This window comes from Suncus etruscus, chromosome 14, assembly GCF_024139225.1.
Source record: "Suncus etruscus isolate mSunEtr1 chromosome 14, mSunEtr1.pri.cur, whole genome shotgun sequence".
In the NCBI taxonomy this organism is placed as follows: domain Eukaryota; kingdom Metazoa; phylum Chordata; class Mammalia; order Eulipotyphla; family Soricidae; genus Suncus; species Suncus etruscus.
Genome location: NC_064861.1, coordinates 33955952 through 33980903, shown reverse-complemented (window position 1 = coordinate 33980903; position 24952 = coordinate 33955952). Strand labels below are relative to the sequence as shown.

Genomic DNA, 24952 nt, shown 5'->3' with positions numbered 1-24952 from the left:
ACAATAAACTATGTGAGCAGAAATGAGACCACTGATAAAAAGAGACAGAAATGAAGAGAATAGTAGGTAGCATAAAAAATCAATAGAAGATCTGAGCATCAAAATACTAGCAGCTGAGGAAAAGATCAATGAATTCCAAGATGAGATTCTGGAAATTGCTAAAAAACACAACAGAATATAGAAGGAAGTCTAAAAATGAATGAATACCAAAGCTATGGGATGAGTTCAGGGGAGTAATACAAAACTCATCAAAATCCCTTGAAGAACAGGAAGGCAAATTTGATGAGATGAACTAGTTAAAAGAAATTGTAGATAAGATGATATAAAGAAACAAAGATGAACAAAGATAAAGGGCTGGAGAGATAGCACAGTGGTAGGGATTTTTGCCCTGCATGTAGCTGATTCGAAAAGAGGTGGTTCAAATACTGGCACCCATATGGTCCCCTGTGCCTGCCAGGAGTGCCTTCTGAGCGCAGAGCCAGGAGTAACTCCTGAGCGCCACTGGGTGTGACCCCAAAACAAAACAAAAAAGAAACAAAGATAAAAAAAAAATAATATGATTTTGCTGGTTGAACCGTCTCTATGACTCTAATTTGAATTTCCTAACCTTCCAAAATTTTGAAAATTTGGGCTAAATAAATTTTTCCTGTTGGGTACTATAAGATGTTCAACATCATCTCTGGCTTATATCTACTATATGCCATTAGTATTAATCCTAAAGTAATAAAATTATCCTAAACTTCTCTGGACACTGCTAGTTGTCTCCTCCTACAGGACAATTGTTGAAAACCTGTTCTAAAGGATATAATTTTTCATAATATAGATGTCATAATTAAAGCAAAACAAAATAAAATGAGCTGGTTTATACTGATAGTGAAGTCACATTCTAAATGAAACAATAAACAACCTGCAATCGAGAAAAATTTCTGAAGAACCAAATTTTAATAAAACACTTGATATGCTTGAAAGCTGAAAGCTTTGATAAAAAAATATGCTCAATACATGAGTCTCTGGATTTTATCTCTGGTATCACAAAAACAAACACATTCTATTTATAGTTCTATAATTATTTCACACCTACATGTGTAAGAACAAGTCTCACCAACTTCCTCCTACTATTGTTTTTTATTTCCTAATCTCAACTGACTCACTGTTTATGGATTCAGTTCTGCAAATACATGGACATAATTTAACATAAATCAATCATTTGTGGTAATCTTTGACCACTTATATTTTCAAGTTCCTTGGATAAAAGTGCTTGCATTGGGGCCCGGAGAGATAGCACAGCGGAGTTTGCCTTGCAAGCAGCCGATCCAGGACCAAAGGTGGTTGGTTCGAATCCCGGTGTCCCATATGGTCCCCCGTGCCTGCCAGGAGCTATTTCTGAGCAGACAGCCAGGAGTCACCCCTGAGCACCGCCGGGTGTGGCCCAAAAACCAAAAAAAAAAAAAAAAAAAAAGTGCTTGCATTGTTAAAGCTTATAAAGGGTACTAGCTCACCTATTATTTACATAATATTTTTATTCCTTTTTATAAAAATAAGACCACTCCAAGCAGTTCTGGGGGGGAGTAAAAAGCAGTGATGTGGTACAGGAGATTAAACTCAGGGCTTTATAGATTCTAGGAATATGTTCTACTACTTGAGTTAACAGCCTCACATATTAAATTTTTAGGACTATTTGAAATTGCCAGTTGATGGTTCATGCACATATGAAAAAATATTAGATAAAAAGGCAATGTTTTATCACTTATGATAAGAATTTAATGAGTGGTTGATTATTTCCTTACCTGATCACCACGTTTCAGTCCTGCATCAGCAGCTTTACTATTTGATTCTACTCCTTCCACAAAAATACCAAATCCTTTTTCACTTCCTCCATTAAGGCTAAAATGCAGAGGGGACTCACGGGAAGCCTTCTGCAATACAACCTGTCTCCACTTAGCCTTTGCAGCACAGGCAATATTTAATAACCGAAGATGACCATTCATTTTCTATAAAGGATACAATGTATGTAAATGAGTATATTTATTCATATAGCTTTTAAAAATACATATAAAATTAGAAAGAACTGAATTTGAAATAAAGTCAAGAATACATGAGCCAGGATAACTTTGATAGAAAAAACCTTTTTAAAATGTATCATTTAAAAATAGGATCTCATTATATGATCTTTAAAAATTGTTTTTAGGGGTTAGAGAGAGTGCGAGAGAGCATGAGTACAGTAGGCAGGGTGCTTGCCTTGAACAAAACTGACCCAGGCTTGATGCCCAGCATCCTGAAATAACACCATCAGGAGTAACCTGAGTATTACTGGGTGTGGTCACAAAACAAAACAAAAAGAACACTTTTAAATAACAATTTAGAAAAGTTTTCAGGGACAGAGATAGAACATTTTTTTAAGGAGCTTGCAAGCAGCTAACACTAGTTTGTTCCTGATATTGCATGTAGTCCCGAGTACTGAGGTAGGAATAAGTCCTTAAGCACTACTGCATCCACACAATTCCGCCCCCCCCCCCAAAAAAAAGGATCTCAAAATGATGTCTCATTTAGGGCTAACAACAAATTAACTTTTCATTTTCCGAGTCTTCTATATATAGTATCCCATATTGTTTATCTCCCCAAAATATAGATTATATTTCTATGTCCTCTTCATTTCCTGAACCTTCCTAAAAATATAGTATTTTATATTCCTAAAATATAGTAACTTATCTTGCTTATCTTCTATTACATAAAATAAAAAAATAAATTAAAAAAAATTTTTTGCCACACTCAGTGACGCTCAGGGGTTACTCCTGGCTATGCGCTCAGAAACTGCTCCTGGCTTGGGGGACCATGTGGGATGCCAGGTGATTGAACCATGGTCTGTCCTACTAGGCTAGCATGGGCAAGGCAGATAGATGCCTTACCCTTGTGCCACTGCTCAGCCCCATAAAATCAAAATTTTAAAGTTTTACTTAAAATCGTTTTTTTTTTTAATTTTTTCAGGGGAGAGCGCGCACGCAGTCCCCCACTACCATAAATTATGCAGTCGAGTTTCCCACATTTGGGGAAATCGCAGGGGTCAGCACGCCCGGAGTGCAATGGGTGAGCCTCACCCTGGGGAAACCACCTTTGTGATCATGGAATTGCCCCGGCCAGGTAAGTATTTTACTTAAAATCTTAAAAGAAAATTGAATACTAGTTCCAAATACTAATATTCAAAGATGTCAAAATATCCACCTTTCATTCCTATATTAAAGATCTCCCTTAAGTACTATTTAATTCTCAGCCTCTAATATCAGCTGAATATTGAACTATTTTCAAATACCATAGCAAATGTAAATAGCTTTTCTGATCCTGTATAACACTTGCAGTGGTCCTCAAACTATGGCCCGCAGGCCACATATTGTATTTGTATCTGTTTTGTTTCTTCATTGCAAAATAAGATATATGCAGTGTGCAGAAGAATTCATTCATAAGTTTTGTTTTTACTATAGTCAGACCCTCCAATGGTCTGAGGGACAGTAAACTGGCCCCCTGTTTGAAAGGTTTGAGGACCCCTGCTTAGGGTATACTCAGGCTGTTATCTGTTACTCAGGCTCTCCAGTCTCCTATTTTCATAAAGGAACTGTTCTACCAACGCTATCAGAAATAAGAGATTAATCAAAAAAGGGACAAAATTAAGTTAGAGAGATAATACAGTATGTAGGGCACTTGTTCTGCACTAGCCAACCTATGTTCAATCCCCATTACCCCAGAAGTTCCCCTCAGCCCTGTCAGGAGTGATTCCTGAGCAGAAAATCAGGAGGGAGAGTAAACCCTGAGCACTGCTGGTTTTGCCTTCACCAAAAAAAAAAAAAGGGGGGGGGGGGGACCATCCATCCAAATATTCTACTCTTTGTTCAATTGAATCTACTATATCCTTAATAATTAAATTCTCAAGACACTGCTATGCACAAAACTTGATTTTCAGATCATTGTGCTCATTAGGTTCGTTATAATCCTTTCAACAAGTTTAATACACCTGTAAATCTTTATAAAATTAAATAGCTAAGGCATAATAGCTTGGGAACTTGTCCAGGTGTTGGTACTTCTATCTATTCAGACAACTGAGCCCCTAAAGTGCATTATGATGATGATGATGTTTTTGGGTCACAGCCAGTGGTACTCAGGGGTTACTCCTGGCTCTGGGCTCTGAAATTACTTCTGGCAGGCTTGGGGGAACCATATGGAATGATGGTGATCAAATCTGGGTCAATCATGTGCAAGGCAAATGCCTTAACCACTTGTGCTACTGACCTGTCCTCTTCATAAAATATTAAGTTGCTTGGAGCAGACAACATAGTTGCAGCTCAAGGTTATCTGATAAGGAAGAATACATTGCATACTAGAGAAAAATAATCTTGAAACAGAAACAAAAGAGTCAAGAAGCTTTTGTTTGGCTTAGTGTAGCAGAGAAGTAGAAATAAGAGTCTTACTGTATCTTCCAGATTCTTTTCAAATTCCTCCAAAAATCGTGTCAGAGCAGGATCACCTTCAAAATCATTAAAATGATTATTTACCCATAATAATACAATCCGTGTTACCTGTGGAAACATAAAGAAATACATACAATTATGGCACTATTTTTTTAAAGGCTGTTTCTGCAAAAATATGTCTAAAATGGAGGGGGAACTGATTTTTATCAACAACCTCCTTATCCCTCCCTCACTGCAAAAAAAGGGTTCATTTAAAAGAAAAGCATGTCTTAGTTAAAAATTTTAATTCAGTGCATAAAAAAGTAACAGAGCATGGGCCTGGAGCCGTGGCACAACTAGCCTAGGACGTACACAGTGTGATCCCCCAGCGTCCCATATGGTCCCCAAAGCCAGGAGCAATTTCTGAACGCATAGCCAGGAGTAACCCCTGAGCGTCAATGGTTGTGGACAAAAAAAACAAAAAAAGTAACAGAGCAGACACTGCCATAGTGAGAAAACATAGGGTGTTTGCTACACTAAAAGAGGGACATAAAATATATTTTAGATAGTATGTAATACAAGTTTCAAAAGACAAGCAATATATCAAAAGTATTTTTAAAATAATATTACTAAATTTTGAAACCTCCTTCATTAAGCTGCCTTAGTATTTAGTTCACATTTAGCATATTCACAGCAGTAACTTATCTACAGCTAGGACATTTCATCAACCCTAAGAAACTTTCCTTCCGCTTAAACAGCTATTAATTTATAAAGGTGTCTTTGTCTGTTTTAGTATTCACAGATATGTAACCATATGTTTGGCTTCTTTTACCTAACAACATTTTCAGGCTTTCTCAGGTTATAGCATGTATCAGTAATTCATTCCTTTAAAAGAATGAGTAGTATTTCAGTGCATGATGATATTATTTGTTTAGCTTCTCATCAGTTGAAAAAACTTCAAGGTTCATGTCATCTTTGGCTATTGCCAATAGTTAGATTATGAAAATTTGTACCTCGGCTTTTTTTTTTTTTTTTTTGGTTTTTTGGATCACACCCATCAGAGCTCAGGGGTTACTCCTGGCTCTATGCTCAGAAATCGCTCCTGAAAGGCTCAGGGGACCATATGGGATGCCGGGATTCGAACCAATGACCTTCTGCATGTAAGGCAAACACCTTACCCCCATGCTATCTCTCTAGCCCCGTACCTCAGGTTTCTTTAAATATCCAGTTTTGGTTCCTTTCTCCTTTATACCAAGAAAACTCTTAGGTTATATGACTGACTATTCTATTTTGAACTATACAAAGTCAACAAGATAGCTCCCTTTTGTTTTTGGACCACACCTGGCTCTGCTTTGGGACTATTTCCAGTGGGGTTTAGGGGACCATATGGGGTTATCAGGATCAAACCCAAGTTAGCTGCATGTGAGGCAAGCGTATTATCACATTGGCCCCTCTTTTATACTATTTTCAGGTAAGGAGTGGGAATTCTAGTTTCTCCACATCCATGCAACATCTATTTCCTTCTCTTCATTAGTCAATATAGTAGATGGTGAAACAGAATCTCTCTTGAGCTTAATTTGTATTTACCTATGACTAAAGATACTGAACAATGTTTTTGAGCCACAATTGGCAGTGCTGAGGGGCTACGCCTGGCTCTGCATTTCGTACTCTCCTCAATGGCTTGAGAAATCAAATAGGATATTGAGGATAGAATCTGGGTTGGCCATGTGCAAGGCAAGCATCCTATACTGTTCTCCTGTACTATTTTCTGGCCTTACCTTTGTTCACTTTGTTACTTATTTTTGTTGTTAAATTGTCAAGTGTTCTTTATATATTCTGGTGACTACTAAGGTTCTTATCAGATACACAATTTGCAAATATCTTCTATGCTTTGTTCTGATTTTCCTGATAGGATCCTTTGACATAAAAAAGATTTAAGATGGATGATGCTCAAAGCACCTACTTTTTTCTTTTGTTGTTTTGTTTAGAAACAGTGCTAAACACATCCAAGGCATTGCTTTTCATTGTTTTGTTTTTTTTCTTCCAAGGTCTCTCTCTCCCTCTGCCCATAACACAAAACCTCCTCTCTACCAAAGATCAGACCCAGGACTTCCACATATAAAACATGTACTCAGGCTCTTTGAATTAGCTCTCTGGCCTTTTCCGAAGAGGGTTCTTCTAAAAAAAATGGATCTGAATTTTATATATAGGTCTATAATTCATTTTGAGTTAATTTCTATATATTTCACATGTTTATAGGTCCAATTTAATTCTTCTGAATGTGGAAAACTATTTATCCCTAAGTCATATTTTTGTACATTCAGCAGGGTCCTGCTTTTTTCTCAGAAACTCTGTAAATATAACTTCCAAGATGAAATGAAAGTAAAAGAAAGTCTATAGCTTTAGGTACTTCAGTTTTCTAAACAATAGAAATCACATTTATTTTAGCATTTAGTTCTGGGGGCTGGAGAAAAATAGTTCCAGTAGTACAATACATGCCTAAATTTAATTTCTGAAACATCATATTACCATGAAACCACTGGATATAGACCTAGTCCTCCCCTAATCACCCCAGCCATAGTGGGCTAAACTCTGCTGAAAGTTATCAGATAATCTTACATACCAGAGTGTAACTTTAAGAAATAAAGTTTAACTCAGTAATGCCACACCAGGCAATTATGGCCCTAATTGAAATATTTCTGAGAAAACAACTTGCCATTAATGTGTTGAGGTAGTACTAGTCTTTTCATAAAACAAGATAATCTTTTTTTTTTTTTTTGGTTTTTGGGCCACACCCAGTAACGCTCAGGGGTTACTCCTGGCTATATGCTCAGAAGTTGCTCCTGGCTTGGGGGACCATATGGGACACCGGGGGATCGAACCGCGGTCCGTCCAAGGTTAGCGCAGGCAAGGCAGGCACCTTACCTTTAGCGCCACCGCCCGGCCCCCACAAGATAATCTTTTAACAGCAAACATTATTTAATGCATATCCCCCGTAGATTTAAATAAATTACAAGAAAGTTTGACAACGTTGTTTTCAAATAATTTTAGTTTATATCAAAAGAGTCAATGTATATTTTAAGGCTTATAATCTTTTTCTTTTTTGCTTCTGTTTTTCAGGCTCCATCCAGGGATTATTCCTGGCTCTGTCATCAGGAATCACTCTTGATGAGCTTGGGAGACCACATGGGATACTAGGGATTGAATCCAGATGGGCTACATGCGAGGTAAGTGTCCTATTTGCTGTGCTAGTACTCCAGCACCCAAATCTAAGTTTTTTGGAAAATGTTTGAAAAAATTTCTAAAGTGTTAATCAAGTTTTGTTTTTATCTCACAAAGAAAATCTTTTTAATTATTTTGTGTTTTGTTTTTGGGCCACATTTGGCAGTTCTCAGAGGTTACTCTGTGTTCAAAAACTACTCCTGGCAAGCTCGGGGGACCATATGGGATATGCTGGAGAATAAACACAGATTGACTATGTATAAGACAAACACCCCTACCCACTGTGCTATCATCAGACCTTCAAGTTTTATATGTTTTATTAATGTCATCAGAAATTTATATTCTGATAACTAAAAAATCTCATGCAGCTATCATATTTTCTAAATTTGAACTATACCATATTTGTTTTTTTTTTTTTTTTGTTTTGGTTTTGGTTTTTGGGCCACACCTGGCGGTACTCAGGAGTTACTCCTGGCTATCTGCTCAGAAAAGCCCCTGGCAGGCACGGGGGACCATATGGAACGCTGGATTCGAACCACCACGTTAGGTCCTGGTTACAAGGCAAACACTGCTGTGCTATCTCTCTGGCCCCAGACTATACCATATTTGTATTTCACCTTTTTATTTATCTATTTTCATGCTATTTTGTCTTCAAACTAACGAAAAGACATTTCTGAAAGATGTCAGAAAAGAACTGAATTGTTATCAAAATACATATACCAACTGCAAAGGTTTTAATGAATTACATCTAAAGGCTAAAATTACTTTTATAAACCCTTTCATAAATTGCTTTTATAAAATTATTTCTAAAACCTACCTTATCCCTTAAGCTGTCAACTTTAAACCATTCCAACAATTTGATTCCAACATCCAACGGACTTTGAAGAAACGTTCTGTAAGTTAATAGAAAATCTTCTATATATGTTGGATCCACAATAGAATGTTCTTCTATCAAATGCATAATGAGACGTTCAGCTGTTGCCTAAAATGGCATGGACAGAAAGAATTAGAATATAAATAAATATCTCAAGAACTAAAGAACTCCTGATGATTAGTTCCCTTTGCTTCGTTAGACAAGTCATAAAAATAAAATTTTACTTCTAAAATTCTTAGCCCATTAAGAGGTATAAAAAAAGCAACTTAGAAAGAATTAACATAGTAAATTTACATTCCAAAATTTGTTAATTCTCTTAATTAATAAAAACAGACTAAGCTTTTTTAGTAAGGTGAAAGATTTGTTTTATCAGTGACCAAAAAAATAAGTAAAAACACCCACCTTGATTACAATATGTCCTTTGCGGGTTCCACTTCGATCTAGCTCACGGTGCTCATGTACCATAACAATTTCTCCTTCTTCTTCAACTTTATGAGTATTTTTTTCCACATGGTTTAAAATCCTACAATAATCCTGCTGAGCTATGCAGACAAACTGTCCAAGAATAACATGGGGACAATTAATAAACCTATAGTACATAAATGTATCACTCTGCACCAAGGCAGAGCACAAAGTTAAGAGATCAAGTGGCATCAGTTTTTTCTTATTCAATCACTTTAAAACCTTAATAAAAATCAAACTTAAATAATTCACATACAGAAAGATGCAAAACATTAAATTGTTTGAATTCTTGTCTAAAAGGAGAAGTGAATGTCTACTTCTCTCAAAACCAACACTATGCAAAGAAAATATGAAGTAGGAGTAAATTAGAAACAAACAACTCAGAAGTTCCTATTTCTTTACTTTATAAAACAAAACAAAACAAAAAACCAAATGCCCAAAATCCTGAGCTGGCTAATATAAAGAAGTCTAGTAAATCAACATTTGATATATTCTTAAAAATTTAAAATCTTTCAATACCACAAAAAGTTAAGTCATATAAAACTTAACTTCCTTTATAGAAACTAAATTGTGAAACTTCCAACTCTCAAAAAAAGCTATTTTATTTTGAGAAGGTAAAAATCCAGCCTCAGCTATTTAAAATCAACAAACAAAAGAACATAACAAAGAGATATGCTTACCTGGCAATCATCAACTTTAGTCCTAACAACTCCATGCATGTACTGCTTATCCATCGTGGGTGTAATACCAAAACTATTTCCCATAAAGAGATTTTCCACCTTTCCATCTGAATGACTTATTTCTACAGTGCCATTTAAAATGACATACCATGAATCAAGCTACAGAGAAAAAGAAAGGTTTTGAGAATCTTTAAAAAAATATTTTAATTTTGTAATGTACAGAAATAATATAATTAAAAAAATTAAACCAAGATATTCAATGATCTAATACATAAGACAAAAAAATGTAATGGTTAAGACTGTAAACTACTGCAATTTGAAATTACCTACCTTGGTAAGTACACTGGACAAGTTATTTAACCTTTTTTAGCTTGATGGTTTCTCTATTGCTAAATACACAAAACAGTATTAATTATCATAGAACTTTGTTAAGTGAATTTATACATACTAAGTGCATGGAACCGTCTCTGTCACTTAGCAAACAAAAAGGACTTGGGTGGGATTTAGCTAGAAAGCAATTCAGAAAGTTTATTCATTTTTTTTTTTTTGGGTTTTTGGGTCACACCTGGCGTTGCTCAGGGGTTACTCCTGGCTGTCTGCTCAGAAATAGCTCCTGGCAGGCACGGGGGACCATATGGGACACCGGGATTCGAACCAACCACCTTTGGTCCTGGATTGGCTGCTTGCAAGGCAAACACCGCTGTGCTATCTCTCTGGGCCCGAAAGTTTATTCATTTTTAAAGACCTAAGTTTAAGAACTTTTAAAGAGTGGGCAGAGAGATAGCACAGTGATAGGGAGTACGCCTTGCATCCAACTGACTGGGGAGGGACCCTGTTTGATTCCCAGCATCCTGTATGGTCTCCAGAACCTGGCAGGGACGATTTCTGAGTGCAGAGTCAGAAGTAACCCCTGAGTGTTGCTAGGTGTGGCCCAGAAACCAATAAATCAAACAAAAAATCAATAAAGTTTAAAGAAAACTATTAAACATATCTAACAATATAAAAAACATCTCACAGGCCAGATAAAAACAACAGGAGTGATTCATATGATGAAAAATCAAATTCAAACCCCAGCACAACATATGATTGTGTGAGCCACTGGATCACAAAACCCATCCCCCACAAAACAAAACAATAACAAACCCCCAGGCTAAGAAAAATCAAACATTTTCAATGAAATACATTTTTATCTATTCAGATAAAATTAGATTATGAGACTAAAAAATAGTTGTATGATTTAGAAATGCAATGTTAGCAAGCCTCACAAAAAACAATATCCTTTAGATATATTTGTATTTTAATGTAAAACCACTTTTTCTTTTTAGCACTGCTCTCATTAGCCTATTTTTTTCTTTTGTAGCTACAGACAAGAATCATCACTCCTGAGGCCGGGAAGGTGGCTCTAGAGGTAAGGTGTCTGCCTTGCAAGCGCTAGCTAGCGTAGGATGGACCGCGGTTCGATCCCCCAGCGTCCCATATGGTCCCCCCAAGCCAGGAGCGACTTCTGAGCGCATAGCCAGGAGTAACCCCTAAGCATCAAATGGGTGTGGCCCAAAAACCAAAAAAAAAAAAAAAAAATCATCGCTCCAGGGGGTGCTTGGGAGTCAGATGGGGTACTAGGAATCAAATTCAGGGCAAGAGATCACAAGTCAAGTGACCAAACTGCTACATAATCCAGTTCCCAATCTGCTTAACGAGCTCATCAGCCCCCAATTTCTTTTTAAGTTCTAATGAGGGAACTGAGAGGTAAAGAATAAATAACAAAAATTAATTTTGAGACATGTCATGAGGGCTAGAACCCTGTTCCTCCTCTTCAGCCAGTGCCAGGACACGTCCTCTTCCTGTCTGTGGACTTTGAGGATAAGCCACCTGCCCTCAACCCTGAGGCCACTCCCCTACAGACCTACCCAAGCTGACGTCACCTCTAAATTCAATCAGTTTTTCCAAGTGACTCCAGAGTCCGTGCTGATATCCAAAAGAGTGCAGACACTCCGTGTCTACAAGACAACTCTACTACTTCAACCTCAACAATTCTAAAGGCTGGCGGTTAATTTTTGTTTCAGATGATCTCCATAGTAACCCTGGAATCTAAGTGGGTTAACTGAAACAGATAACTAGAAGAAACTGTTGTCTGTGTACAATAATCAATCAGATGGATAGATATTAGGCACCTAACACTCAATTGTCAGCACCAAAAAAACTCAGAACAGTGGTAAATTTAGTCATTAACTTATACCAGCAGACAGATATAAGTCCAAGCATATCCTCAAGTTGAGGGGACAGATCATGGATGCTTGTCCTGCTTGTGCTCACTCAGATTCAATCCTTGGCATCCCACATGGTACAGTGAGAACCACCATGCGTAATTCTTGAGCTCAGAGCCACGACTAACCCCTGAGCAAGTATGCCCCCCCCAAAAAACTACAAAATCCTCGAAACCAATAAAAGTCTTGAGTCTAATCAAGAAAGACCACAAATCAATACTTCATGTATGGCAATGGAAATTAAGCAATCACTAGAAGAGAAATTCAATCAGCTCAAGGAAAATTTGAGTGAGACTATCAAAGAATTCATACAAATCATAACATCTCCTTTAGATACCATACAAGCATGAAAGCATAAAGTGACATATTCAAAGTACTGAATAAAAAAATTTCAAATCAGAGTTGACTACTCAGTAAAGGTATAATTTACGTTTGAGGGAGGGTTTAAATATCTTAACAGTGTGCTAGCTTCGGCAGCACATATACCGTATTTGCCGGCGTATAAGACGACCCCCTAATTTTGCAGTTAAAACACAGGTTTAGGCCTATATTCACTGTATCAGACAGGACGTTCCTGTGCTGCAACTGTATCTTCCATAGTGAGCCAATCACAACAAGCAAAAGTCCAAAGGTTATACTGTAATAGACTTCCTCTCTGACTCTGGCCAATCTTAGCAGGCTTTTTACAGTGTAGATTCGGATCCAGAACATTGTCTAATTTGCATGCATAAAAAGCCTGCTTGAGTTGGAGAGATGACTACACTGAAAACTATCATAACAATGTGAATGAATGAGGGAAGTAGAAAGCCTGTCTCGAGTACAGGTGTAGGGGCGTGGGGAGGAGGGAGATCTGGGAAATTGGTGGTGGGAATGTTGCACTGGTGAAGGGGGGTGTTCTTTACATGACTGTAATCATACAACTATAATCATGTTTGTAATCACGGTGTTTAAATAAAGATAATTATATAAAAAAAAAAGCCTGCTTGAATTGGCTGAGTTAGAGAGGCGGTCCGAGCAGCCTTGTAGTGATTGGTGCAGGATCGAGTTGGAAAATTCGTTTTGTGGCAATATTCAGACAATTTTCATTTAGCGGCATATTGAAACATTTTTTGGGATATACTTGGCATATAAGACGACCCCCGTCGGTTGACTTTTTTTTGTTTCAAAAGTTATCTTATACGCCGGAAAATACAGTACTAAAATTGGAACGATACAGAGAAGATTAGCATGGCCCCTGTGCAAGGATGACATGCAAATTTGTGAAACGTTCCATATTAAAAAAAAAAATCTTTACAGATAGGGGCTGGAGATAGTACAGTGCGCAGGGCATTTGCCTTGCATGCACCTGACTGGGATTCAATCTCTGGCATCATATGTAGTCCCCCAAAAACTGCCAGAAGTAATTCCTGAGTGCAGACCCAAGAATCATCTCTGAGCATTTCCAGGTATGGTCCAAAAACTAGAAAAACAAACCAAAACAAAATAAAACAAAACAAAACCCAACTTTTCAGACAAACAAGAGGTGGCAACATTTATAATAACTAAACCAATCCTTCAAGAGAATTCACGAATATAGAAATCATACAAAGTACTCACAGACTACAATGCCATGAAAATAGAAATTAACATAAAAGAATAGGAAAAAACTTCTAAAAACTTGGAAGCCAATCAAAAAATAACAACTGGACCAAAGAGAAAAATCAAAGAAGAAATTAAAACATTCCCTGTAAATAACTAGAATGAAGATACATGCTACTGACTGGAATCAATGAGATACAGCAAAATCTTAAGGGTGGAAATTCACATTAAGAAAGAAAAAAAAAATCCAAACTAACAATCTAAACACACATCTTAAAATCGATTCAGGATGGACTATGGTTCGAATCCCGGCATCCCATATGGTCCCCCACGCCTGCCAGGAGCAATTTCTGAGCGCAGAGTCAGAAGTAGCCCAAGTGCCACAGGGTATGACCCCCAAACAAACAAAAAACATCTGGAGAAGGAACAACAAATGATCCCCAAGAGTCCTTCCAAAATCAAGGAAGAAAATAGTAAAAACTAGAGCATATGAGGTTGGGGTTGGGGTTGGGCCATACTCAGTGGTGTTCAGGTCACTCCTGGTTCTGTGCTGAGAAGTCACTTAGGCAGGTGTGGGGGACCATATGAGATACCTGGGTCAGTCAGTGCAAAACATTCTACCACTGAGCTATCACTTGTCCCTGAGCATTTTTTAGTATCTTGCATCAAAATTTAGTTTTATGCATCAAAACTAACCAAGAAAGGAATACAAAACATCAATGAAACCATGAGTGTGATATAGACAAACCTTTGGTTAGAGTCATGAAGAAAAAGAGAAAATGTCCATATATATTTTATTAAAGACAAAGGAAAAAAGACAAAAGGAGAGGTTACTAAGAATAACTTTATGCTGTTAAATCAGAAAACAGAAGAAATGGGAAGATTCTTAAAATCATGCAATTTCCCAAAACTGAATGAGAAGAAGTAGAAAACCTAGGATAAGCCAATCACAAGAAAACTGAAACAGTAATTAGAACCTCCAAAAGAAGAAAATTCCTGGTCCAGGTGTGTTCAATGGTGACTTCTATCAAAATTTCAGAGAACACTTACTGCCTTTACTTTCCCAAATATTGAAGAAACAGCAATCCTTTCTAAAAACTTCAATAAAGCTAACTTTACACTGATACCCATAGCAGTTATACATCTTAAAAAAAATTCAGATCAGTCTCCCTGATAAATGGTAATACAAAAGTCCTTAATAAAATCTTAGTAGTATACAGAATCTAACTGCATATCAAAAAGATCATACATCACGATCATGTAGAATTTATCTCAGAAATAAATACATGTGAAAAATCTATGAATCTACACCTGCCCAGTGGGGCCCGACTGTGAGAAACTGTGAATGCTGCCTGTGGGTGTTTGTCTCCTGTCTTGTCTCCTGAACCTCTTGGGAGTGGGCTGAAAAGGGCCCAGAAAATTCGTTCTACCAGAGGCTCATTTAAGGTCTGGAACGCCAAGGAACTGCTTCCAAAAGTGAAAACTGGCTATAAGCAGTACTTCACAGAAGGCAGGTCCCCCGTTTGTGACATCAGCTGGGAAAATCTATGAATCTATGTCTGCCCAGTGGGGCCCGACTGTGAGAAACTGAGAGTGCTGCCTGTGTGTGTTTGTCTCCTGTCCTGTCTCCTAAACTTCTTGGGAGTGGGCCAAAAAAGGCCTAGAAAATTTGCTCTCCCAGAGGCTCCAGAAGAGCATGGCCACTTCACTACGTGGCTGTGTGCTCTTTCTAAGGAAAGACCGTCACTGCAACGAGAAGAAAAAAAAAATCACACTAAGAACTGTGCAGGGATCACTGAAGCACAGCATTTCTCCCCGGACTGTCTTCTCTGCTGCGTGCTCGGGCCTAAGATTTGATCCTGTGTGAGGCTTCATCCACGGAGGGCTCCCCTCCCTTGGAGGCAAGTTGACCCACCCAGAAAGGGCTGAGCCAGAGGAGCATGGCCGCACACATCATTTAGCCAATGAATACCACCACAACACGTAGAAAAACCCACAAGTGTGACAACGGGGAAACAACGAAGACCAGCATCAGACATAGAGAAGATGACAATTCTGATGACCAGAAAACGGCCAACCAACTAATCAATCTCTCTGAGAAGGAGTTTAGACAAGAAATATGGAAGATGCTCAAAGAACTCAAAGAAATAAACACATGTAAAATCTATCAAGACAGTATACCACATTTGTAAAAATAAAGATAAAATTCATAGAATATTAATACAGAAAAAGATTTTTTATAAGATCTGGCATCCATTAATGATAAAACCCTGACAAATAGGGGTAGAAGGAACCTTCTTCAAGACAGTAGCAGCCATTGATAACAAGCCCAAAGCCAGCATCATTCTTAATGGTAAAAAATTAAAAGCACTCCTGAAATCCGTTATAAGCAAGGATCTGTCTCCATTTTAATTCAATATAGTATTTGAAGTCTTAGCTATAGAATTCAGACAAAAGGATCCAAGTAGGAAAAAGACATCAAACTATCACTTTTGTGATGTAGGTGTCCTGGTAATCTACCTCAAAGACCCCGAAGAGACCAAAAAAGGCTCCTAAAAGTAATAAAGTAACATAACAAAGTCAATACAAAAAATCCATCACATTCCTAAAGAGAAAATGACCAACGAATATATCTCATTCAAAATAGTACCCAAAACCTTCCAGTATTTAGGATTCAACAAAGAGGTTAGTTCTGTACCTTGAAAACTTTTTATCCCCTAAAAATAAAATTGAAAATGGTCACAGGACATGGAAATATATTACAAGAGCATGAATTATTTGTCAGTAGGTATTGTTATTGAAGATCAATTTAATGAAATTTTAGTATGTAAAATTTAAGACAAAATCAAATGAAAACAGAAATTAAAACATATATGTTCAGAAATAATTAACTTAGACAGCAGTCATTTTAAAATTATATAATTTTAAGAGTCAGAATTTCACAACTTACAGAATTAAAGCAATATAAAAATTAACTTCTGTAATAAATAAAACACAACATTATTTTCTAACATACCTCTTGCCCATCTTCAAGAATAATAGCTCCAGCCTGCTCTACTACTTCAAAAATCATCACCGAACAAAGTTCTCTCCTTACAGACATGGTCATGTTTGCAAAAGCAGGAAGCTGATGCATAAACTCCAGTAATTGTTCTATTGAAAAAGCAAATAAACAAATAAGCCAAAACCAAAATTTAGTGTTGAAACTATCAGAGATTGTATTTTTAAGACACTAACTACATTCTAAAAACCCAGGTCCTACTCAATCCATAAATAAATGTTTAAATAAATCCATAAATAAATGTTTAAAGTGGGAAAATTAAGATACAAGTTGACTACAGGTTAAAATACATATTATTTGATTTCCAGAGAAATAAAGGCACACTAAAAAATACCATACTGGAAATTTCCAAAGAACTAGGAAGCACAGATTTCATTTCAAACTGGAGATATTTTTCTAGAGGGAGCTATCAGTTACTGTACTTAAATTTAGTTATTCCTTTGGTTTAAGAAATGAACAAGACCTCTTGTCACTTTAGTGCTGCTCACTGCTTGGAGCTGTTGGAAGTTAAGGGGGTGGGAAAGGGGACAAAAAAATAAAAATGAACGGAAAAGTATTTTATTGTTTTTGTTTGTTTTTTTGGGGGCCACACCTGGTGATGCTCTGGGGTTACTCCTGGCTATGCGCTCAGAAATTGCTTCTGGCTCGGGAGACCTTATGGGACATCAGGGATCAAATCCAGGTCTGTCCTGGGTCAGCTGCTGTGCTATCGCTCCGGCCCAGAATTTTATTCTTAAAACATCAGTTTTATTTCTTAAATGTTATTAAATATGTATGTATGTATGTATGTATGTATGTATGTATGTATGTATGTATGTTTGTTTGTTTGTTTGTTTGTTTTTGGACCACACCCGGGAGCACTCAGGGGTTACTCTTGGCTCTGTGCAGAAATCGCTTTTGGCTGGCTTGGGGGACCATGTGGGATGCTGGGAATCGAACCTGGGTCCATTCTGGGTCTGCGACATGCAAGTCAAATGACCAACCGCTGTGCTATGCTCCAGCCTCTATTTAAATAGAACACGGAGGGTGGTGTTGGGGAAAAGAATTCTCAGGCCTCATGAAATCTACAAGGCCAGTAGGTAGGCACATTATGGCAGAGTCAAATTGGCATGATGGTGGTGAAAGCATTCAAAACTTTTATTTATGTTTTGCTTTTTGGGCTACACCCGGTGACGCTCAGGAGTTACTCCTGGCTGTGTGCTCAGAAATCGCTCCTGGCTTGGGGGACCATATGGGATGGGGGGTGGGGGAGTGTCAAACTGCGGTCCATCCTAGGTTAGCATGTGCAAGGCAAACACCCTACTGCTTGTACGACCACTTCAGCCTCTCAAAGTTTTTATTTTATAAATTTAGACAGCATCAAAGACGGTTCTCTGAGTGATATCTGCCTTCTAATATTCCTATTCCCTCCATTAGTGTATCAGGATTACTATGTACGAGAGAATTAGAATAGAGAATTATATGAGAATGTATTATTTCTGAAGCTAAGATTACAAAAACATGTGGTAACTAACTTATTCTCTCATGGATTACTTGCTTTGAGCTCTTGCTGGGATATTGTAAGGCTATCTGGACAGGCTCAGAAGAGGTACAGGAAAGAGGAAAGGGAGTCTTGTGACTTCCTTGAAAGGACAAGCCAGTGAGGTCTCAAATAATCCCTTCTTACATGCTAATTACCATCTCATATGAGACAGAGGCAAAACCTTTTAAAAGATAGGTTGTGCCTTGAATTTGTGAGGAAAACAAGTGTGCTGTTTTAAGTTACTTTGGGGCAATGAGTTACATAAGTATGAATAATCATGATATATAAATTAAAAATCTAATAGTAGATGCATTTCTTACCAATGTCATCATCAGTTTTGTCAGCAGGTTCTTTTTCAAGACATTCCCGAACAAGATCTCGCCCTTGCAATGGATCTGTTCGATCAATCTCTTCATCTTCTTCTTCTTCATCTTCAGAATCGACAGGTCCTTCTGGAAGACGTGTTAAATCTACATCTCCTACTTCACTTTCTGTGGCCTACAAAAAGAAATCTTGATCATTTATCATTTCACTTGATATTGTATCAATTGAATAATATAATTAGGCAGTAGTATGTGCTGTATCACAACCAAAATGACATTATAAACTGCCCAAAACAAGGATCTCATTCTAGTGTATTGACACCACACTGATATCACACCTGATACCGTCTAAAATTATAAATTTCTGAATCAATTTACCAATCATCACTTAATATATTATTATTTTTAGCTCACATTTGTTTCCCTACAATTCCCAAATTACCTAAAATATTATGTACATGAAAAAATAAAAGCATCATTTGAATGCCCAGAATTTCAAAGGGTAGTTTACATGCAGACAGAAGTATACAAGTCTGAAGTGCAGTATTAAAACATGCTAAACAGAACAACCACAAAGGACTAAATTCATCATTCCCCCAAATTTAAATCTAATAGAGCTAATATTATTCAACTCAATCTTTAAATATACATTGGTATCAGATAAATGGTTGAAAGAACTGGAGGACCACTATGGTGGTCCAGGTTCAACCCCTGGAATTGCATAGTGCTGGGATCAACCCCTGAATACTAAGCTGGGAGTATTTCTCAAACAACAAAAAATACAAACTTTAATTTCAGCCATAACTTTGGGAGCTAGAGCAATTGTACAGCAGGTAAGACACTTGCCCTACATACTGTCGACTTGAGTTTGATCCCCACCATTTTATATATTCCACCAAACGTGGCAGGACAGAATCCTGAGTGCAAAACCAGGAGTAACTAATTCCTAAACTCTGCTAGGTATAGCTCCCCCCCAACCAAACTAAAACAAAATACCAAACTCCATAACTTTGGAAACATATTAATCTTTGGTATAGAAAGAAATGAACAGCTCCTTAAAAAAATTAAATGTCAGTCATAGAAAATGAGGTGTCTTTCTTTCTTAAATTTTTATTGAAACCACTGTGATATACAAAGTCCTCTATAGTTGAATTTCAGATATACAGTGAATCAGGGCCATTCCCAGTACCAGGGTCGACCTCCCTCCACCAATGATCCCTCTGCCCCCAGGGCCTGCCAGTATAATAGACACAAAATGAGATGCCTTTTAAGAAATAAACTTATCTTGTGAAGTATAATGCATATTTATCAATATTATATTCTTGCTTTATAAAAAATATAAAACATGAATATTTAAGCATCTGCAGAAGAAATAAACACCAGGTTTCATAATAATTAGCACTCAAATATAAGTTTTAGAGAAGACTATAAATCTTAGTCTAAACATTTAAGTTTTATCTCCAATACTGGCTTGTCTGACCAGAAAGAATTTTCTTTTGAGGGTTTTTATGATTACAGAGCATCCTTTCTTCTCTGATCATTAAAGTGTAAAAATATAATGTAGAGCATATGGAAATTCTTTTTTTGGTGAGAAAAAAAATAAAACTAATAAGCAGAGAAAGAGGTAAGAGAGCAGGGAGGAAGGACAAGAACAGAGGTAAACACAAGTAAAAAAAGACAGCAACAAAGCGACAGAGTATAACACTTGAAGCACAGAGCAAGCAAACTACAGATAATTTTGTTTGGGGATGGGAGGGATAGCACAGCAGGTAAAGCATTTGCCTTGCACAGGGCCGGCCGACACAGTATCTGTATGGAGCCTGCCAGGAATAATTTCTGAGTACAGAGCCAGAATCCTTGAGCACCACTGGGTGTGGCTCAAAAACAAAAACAAAAGATCCATCTATGATATTTGTGACAGACAAATGGTGATAATCCTCCAAGAATCCGGTTTTCTTTAGACCAGAGCTGTCTCTGCTTTCTATGTGCTTTTCTACGCTTTTGAAATGACCTCTTTGCCTTTGATAATTGAAGCTAAGGCTCTGAAACCTGCAAGTGAAAGAGTGCTGTTTTATTTTTAACAACTGTTTTATACTTCCTTTAGGTTTCAGCAACTTTAACAGTTTTATTTAACAGATGGTTAAACAAGTCAAATTTAAACACCAACATGAAATACTTAAGACAGTCTCTTAAGGGGTATATTCTGTCTCTCATGACTGGTTTGTTTTCCTGAATTATTTTCTGGTGGTAGAACTTCAAAGGTTTTTTTGTTGTTGTTGTTGTTGTGTTTTTTTTAATTTTTATTGTGACCAAAGTGCATTACAAATCTTTCACTGCATCATTTATGGTACATTGTGACAATGAATGAGGGGCATTCCCACCACCAGTGCTGTCCTCCCTCTGACCCTGTTCCCAGTATGAATCCCATATCTCCCTCCTTTACCCCCCAGTATGCTAGTGCAACTGGTCTCCACTTTACAGCTTGCTGTAGATTGAGCATCTATTCCACCATCATTGGAGATAAAAAGGATAAGAAAAAGGGGAGAAAAAAATTTGGTGACAACTACCAAAAAAAGAAAGGAGAGAAAAAAAACGAAAAGAAAAACGGAAGCAAAAAAAAAAAAGCAAAAAATGGACCTGGCAAATAAAAATAAAAATAAATTTCTAAATAATAACTACAAGAGTGAAAAAGAATGAGAACTTCAAAGTTTAAACGGAACATATTTCTGATTACTTTTGCAACCACAAACCTGCTAGCAGGTTAGAAGCCCTCTTAAAAGTAGTAAACATTTAGTTGTGTACATGTTAAGACAACTTTTCCAAATTTCAATGATATTAATCTAGAAAACTAAAACAAAAACTTAGCATTTCTATATTTTCTATGTAAGTTGATTTTTCAGACTATAGCAGCTCATCCCTAAAAGACCTATTTCCTTCATTTTAAATCTTTTAAAAAAATCTACCTTATATATCTTAAAATACTTAAATCTTTATGTAATCATCACAATTTAAACTTTCTTTCTGATTCCCTCTTTCAACCTGGTCTCATTCTCACATCATTTAAATTAAGTCTGTAGAAAAAATAAATCGGGTGGAAGAAAACCTGCTTTGCATGCATGAGGACTGGGTCAATCATTAGTACCATATGATCTGCCAAGAATTGCTAGTGCCACTAGAGCAGGTTGTAGTCCTAGGAGTAGTCCTGTGCACTGCTTCATCAGAAACAAAACAAAAAAATAAATAAAATCAATCATAAGAGAGAGAGTTCAGGAATGAACTCTTGCCTCAACAGTAGTTCACTCCCTGGTACTATAAATATATATATATTTTAAATATAAAATTTAAAAGAGTTTTGCGTGGATTCTGTATGGGCTGGAAAGACAGTATAAGGGTTAAGGTGCTTGACTAGAATGCAGATGACCGGTTTGAATCATTATATCACATGTGGTCCACTGAGCACTGCCAGAAGTGATCCTTGTGCAGAACCAGGACTAGCCTATGGGCATGGCTAATTATGGCCCATTATACCTACCAGCCCATAATATTTAAAATAAATACTAGAATGAGGAGTTTAATGTAGAGCCCAAGGTCAAATTTCTTGACTCAATAAATGCAAATCAGGATTTTAGGGTTAAAGTATATATGAAAAGCAGAAGGACTTATAATCACTGCAAGATGCTTCTTAGAATGCAGTTACACAGCAGAAAGTTTAATTTTCTAAAAACTATGTAAGAATGATTAAAATGTAGTAGTTAGGCCTAGCATTTAACTTAAAACTTACCAGAAAATATAGTGGAGAGTCAGAAAGAAAGTACAGGCACTTGTCCGGCAAGTGAGTCCCCAGCCCCCCTTTCTAATACCTGACAGTGCATATAGCCCCCCTTGAACACAGAACCAGAAGCCCTGAGTACTGATAGATATGGTCCACATACAAAACCTAACAAACAAAAAGTTATAAAGGGGAAAGATAGGAGTCAGAGCCAAGAGAACAATGAAAAAGACCGGGGGGGGGGGGGGGGAGAAGAAGACCCAGATATGATGGAAACTAATTATTTTGACATTATAAACAATCACATGGGCTTTGAAGAAAACACAAACACAATTAGGAGCCAAAAAGAAGATGCCATTAAGAAATGGCTGGAGAGACAGTACATCAGGTAGGGTGCTTGCCTTGAATGCGGCCAACCAGAGTTTTATTCCCCAGCGTCCTATATTGTCCCCTGAGCATGCCAAGAGTGATTCCTGAATGCAGAGCAGGAATACCCCTGAGCAACAGCAGGTATGACCACAAAATTAAAAAAGAAAAAAAAGAAATGCTAATCTGAAAAAAAGGGCAATATAATCTACTCAAACAGGTTTTAGAGAGATAATATAGTGGTAGGGCAAATTTGCCTTGTATGCAGATGACCTGGGTTCAATCTCTGAAACTCCATAAAGTCCCAAAGTGATGATCCCCGAGTTCAAAACCAGGAGTAATCCCTGAATATTACTGGATGTAGTCCAAAAAACCCAAAGAACTCCCCCTCCAAATAACCTACCAAAGATGCAGCTGGAGAGAGACAGTAAAGTAGATAGGGTGCTTGCCTTGCATGCAGCTGACTGCAGTATCACATATGGTCCCTTACATACCACCAGGTGTGTGTGAGAGTGTGTATGTGATTCCTGAGCAAAGAAACATGAATAATCACTGAGCACAACTAGGTGTAGTCAAAAAGGCAACAAAGATTAAAAAATAAAGGATAAAACAAAACAAAGAACCAAAAAACTCCTACTCAAACGAAGAGAAAAAGCCAAAAAGAAAATTTAGCAAAACTTCAAAGACTAAATCATCAGGACTTGTTTAAAAGCTATGGATCAAAAGATAATCATTATCCAGTATATAATCACTGCCACCGTATAGTTATACTCTGCTTTTAATAATACCAACACAATTTTTTTTTAAAGTTTCACTAAATGCTTACAATCTGCTTTTTTGGGGAAAGATTAAGGGGACTGGGACACAACTAATAATACTAGGCAACAGTGATGATGGTAATGGGGGACCGTATGTGGTGCCAGGGTAAAGCTGGGTTGGCTGTATGTAAAACAGCCAGAATTCCTACAATGAATATGCAATGCAGTGAAATGAAGTTTGTCACATGACAGAGTATAGGATAGAAGTATAGGATAGAGTCCTGGGCTTTCATCTACATTTTAATAGAACCTAGAATACAATAGTCTATAAGAAAGATTGATCTATCCAGGAAAAAACAAAGTATACTGAGAAAAAAGGCTATGAAACTTCTTTCTGTTTCCCACAGTATTAATGTGATCTTGTATAAAATGTAGAAAAATAATGCAGACATTTTGAGGTGATATTTTGATTGAGTTTGCCTTCCTCAAATAAATCAACAGTCCTTTTCCTGATTACATCCAAATAAACATGAAGTTACAATGAGAGAAACTATAAATTATACTGAAGTCATATAAATTTATTAAAGTCACATTTTCAAATTTAAAGCAAGAACTTTAGATTATTAGTGTTTGTACTTTCTCTACTTCTATTTTAAGAATTTCACTCAACATATTTCATAAAGTCATTATGTTTTCTTTGTCTAGTCAGGATAAAACCCAATAAAAATAATGCCTTACAGTAATTTGTTCAGGCTGAACCATTTCATTCTAATATTAAGACAGGCAGGTAAAGGAAAACCTTCCTTAGTCTTGGGCAAGCTTTCAATTAGTAATCATCTCTGCATTTTACTTAGAAAAGTAGTAATTTTATTTCTCAATTATAATTCAACTGAAAACAAAAGCCTTACTAGGCTGGCACTGTTTTCAAAATGCTGAACTCAATATGGGACAAGTGAGGCACAAACTGTGCCTTCTGCAAATTGACTATGATGATGAAAACGCCAAGTTTACAAGAAGCAACACTAAAAATAAAGTACAAAAAGCAACAAGATACAGAAAAACTACTGTGGAGTTTCAATACATAATTCTCTTAAAAAAAGGCTGAAAAAATCTAAAGTTCTTTTGTTCTGATGTTTATTTTGAAATATTTAATCATGAATATTTAATAATGCTATAAAACTGCTGACAATATGAAAATGTCATCTAAGGGAATCAGGAAGCTGGGCACAGATGTCACTGTATATATGAAGCTCACCACAAGGTGGTGAGTACAGTTAGAGAAATAACAACCCTGACAACTATCATAACAATGTCACTGAATGATAGATAGCCTATCTCGAATACAGGCAGGGGATGGGGAGGAAGGAGATGGGGGTATTGGTGATAAGAAAGTTGTACTGGTGAAGGGGGGTGTTCTTTTTATGACTGAAACCCAACTATAATCATGTTTGTAACACGGTGTTTAAATAAAAATATTATTAAAAAAAAGAAAAGAAAAAAATTTCACCTAAGTGGAACATACAGCATAACTACAATGAAAATACAGGCCTGGGCCGGGCGGTGGCGCTGGAGGTAAGGTGCCTGCCTTACCTGCGCTAGCCTAGGAGACGGACCGCGGTTCGATCCCCCGGCGTCCC

The 24952-nt window shown here is 37.0% G+C and overlaps 1 protein-coding gene and 2 non-coding genes across 5 annotated transcripts in view; 1 reads left to right on the top strand and 2 right to left on the bottom strand.

The window, feature by feature from the left end:
• Window positions 1-24952, bottom strand: part of RAPGEF6 (Rap guanine nucleotide exchange factor 6) — a 210760-nt gene that overhangs the window by 79846 nt on the left and 105962 nt on the right. For all 3 annotated transcript variants that reach the window (XM_049786707.1, XM_049786708.1, XM_049786709.1), the window contains exons 8-14: window positions 18420-18597; window positions 16533-16669; window positions 9675-9833; window positions 8935-9087; window positions 8476-8640; window positions 4458-4565; window positions 1788-1991 (exon numbers count right to left, since the gene is read on the bottom strand). In XM_049786707.1, coding sequence (XP_049642664.1) covers window positions 1788-1991; window positions 4458-4565; window positions 8476-8640; window positions 8935-9087; window positions 9675-9833; window positions 16533-16669; window positions 18420-18597 — 1104 coding nt within the window. The remainder of the gene's footprint in view (window positions 1-1787; window positions 1992-4457; window positions 4566-8475; window positions 8641-8934; window positions 9088-9674; window positions 9834-16532; window positions 16670-18419; window positions 18598-24952) is intronic.
• Window positions 2983-3146, bottom strand: LOC126029298 (U1 spliceosomal RNA). The gene has a single exon (XR_007502920.1). It is a non-coding gene; the product is annotated as a U1 spliceosomal RNA (small nuclear RNA).
• LOC126029155 (U6 spliceosomal RNA) lies at window positions 13109-13217 on the top strand. Its single transcript, XR_007502807.1, has one exon. It is a non-coding gene; the product is annotated as a U6 spliceosomal RNA (small nuclear RNA).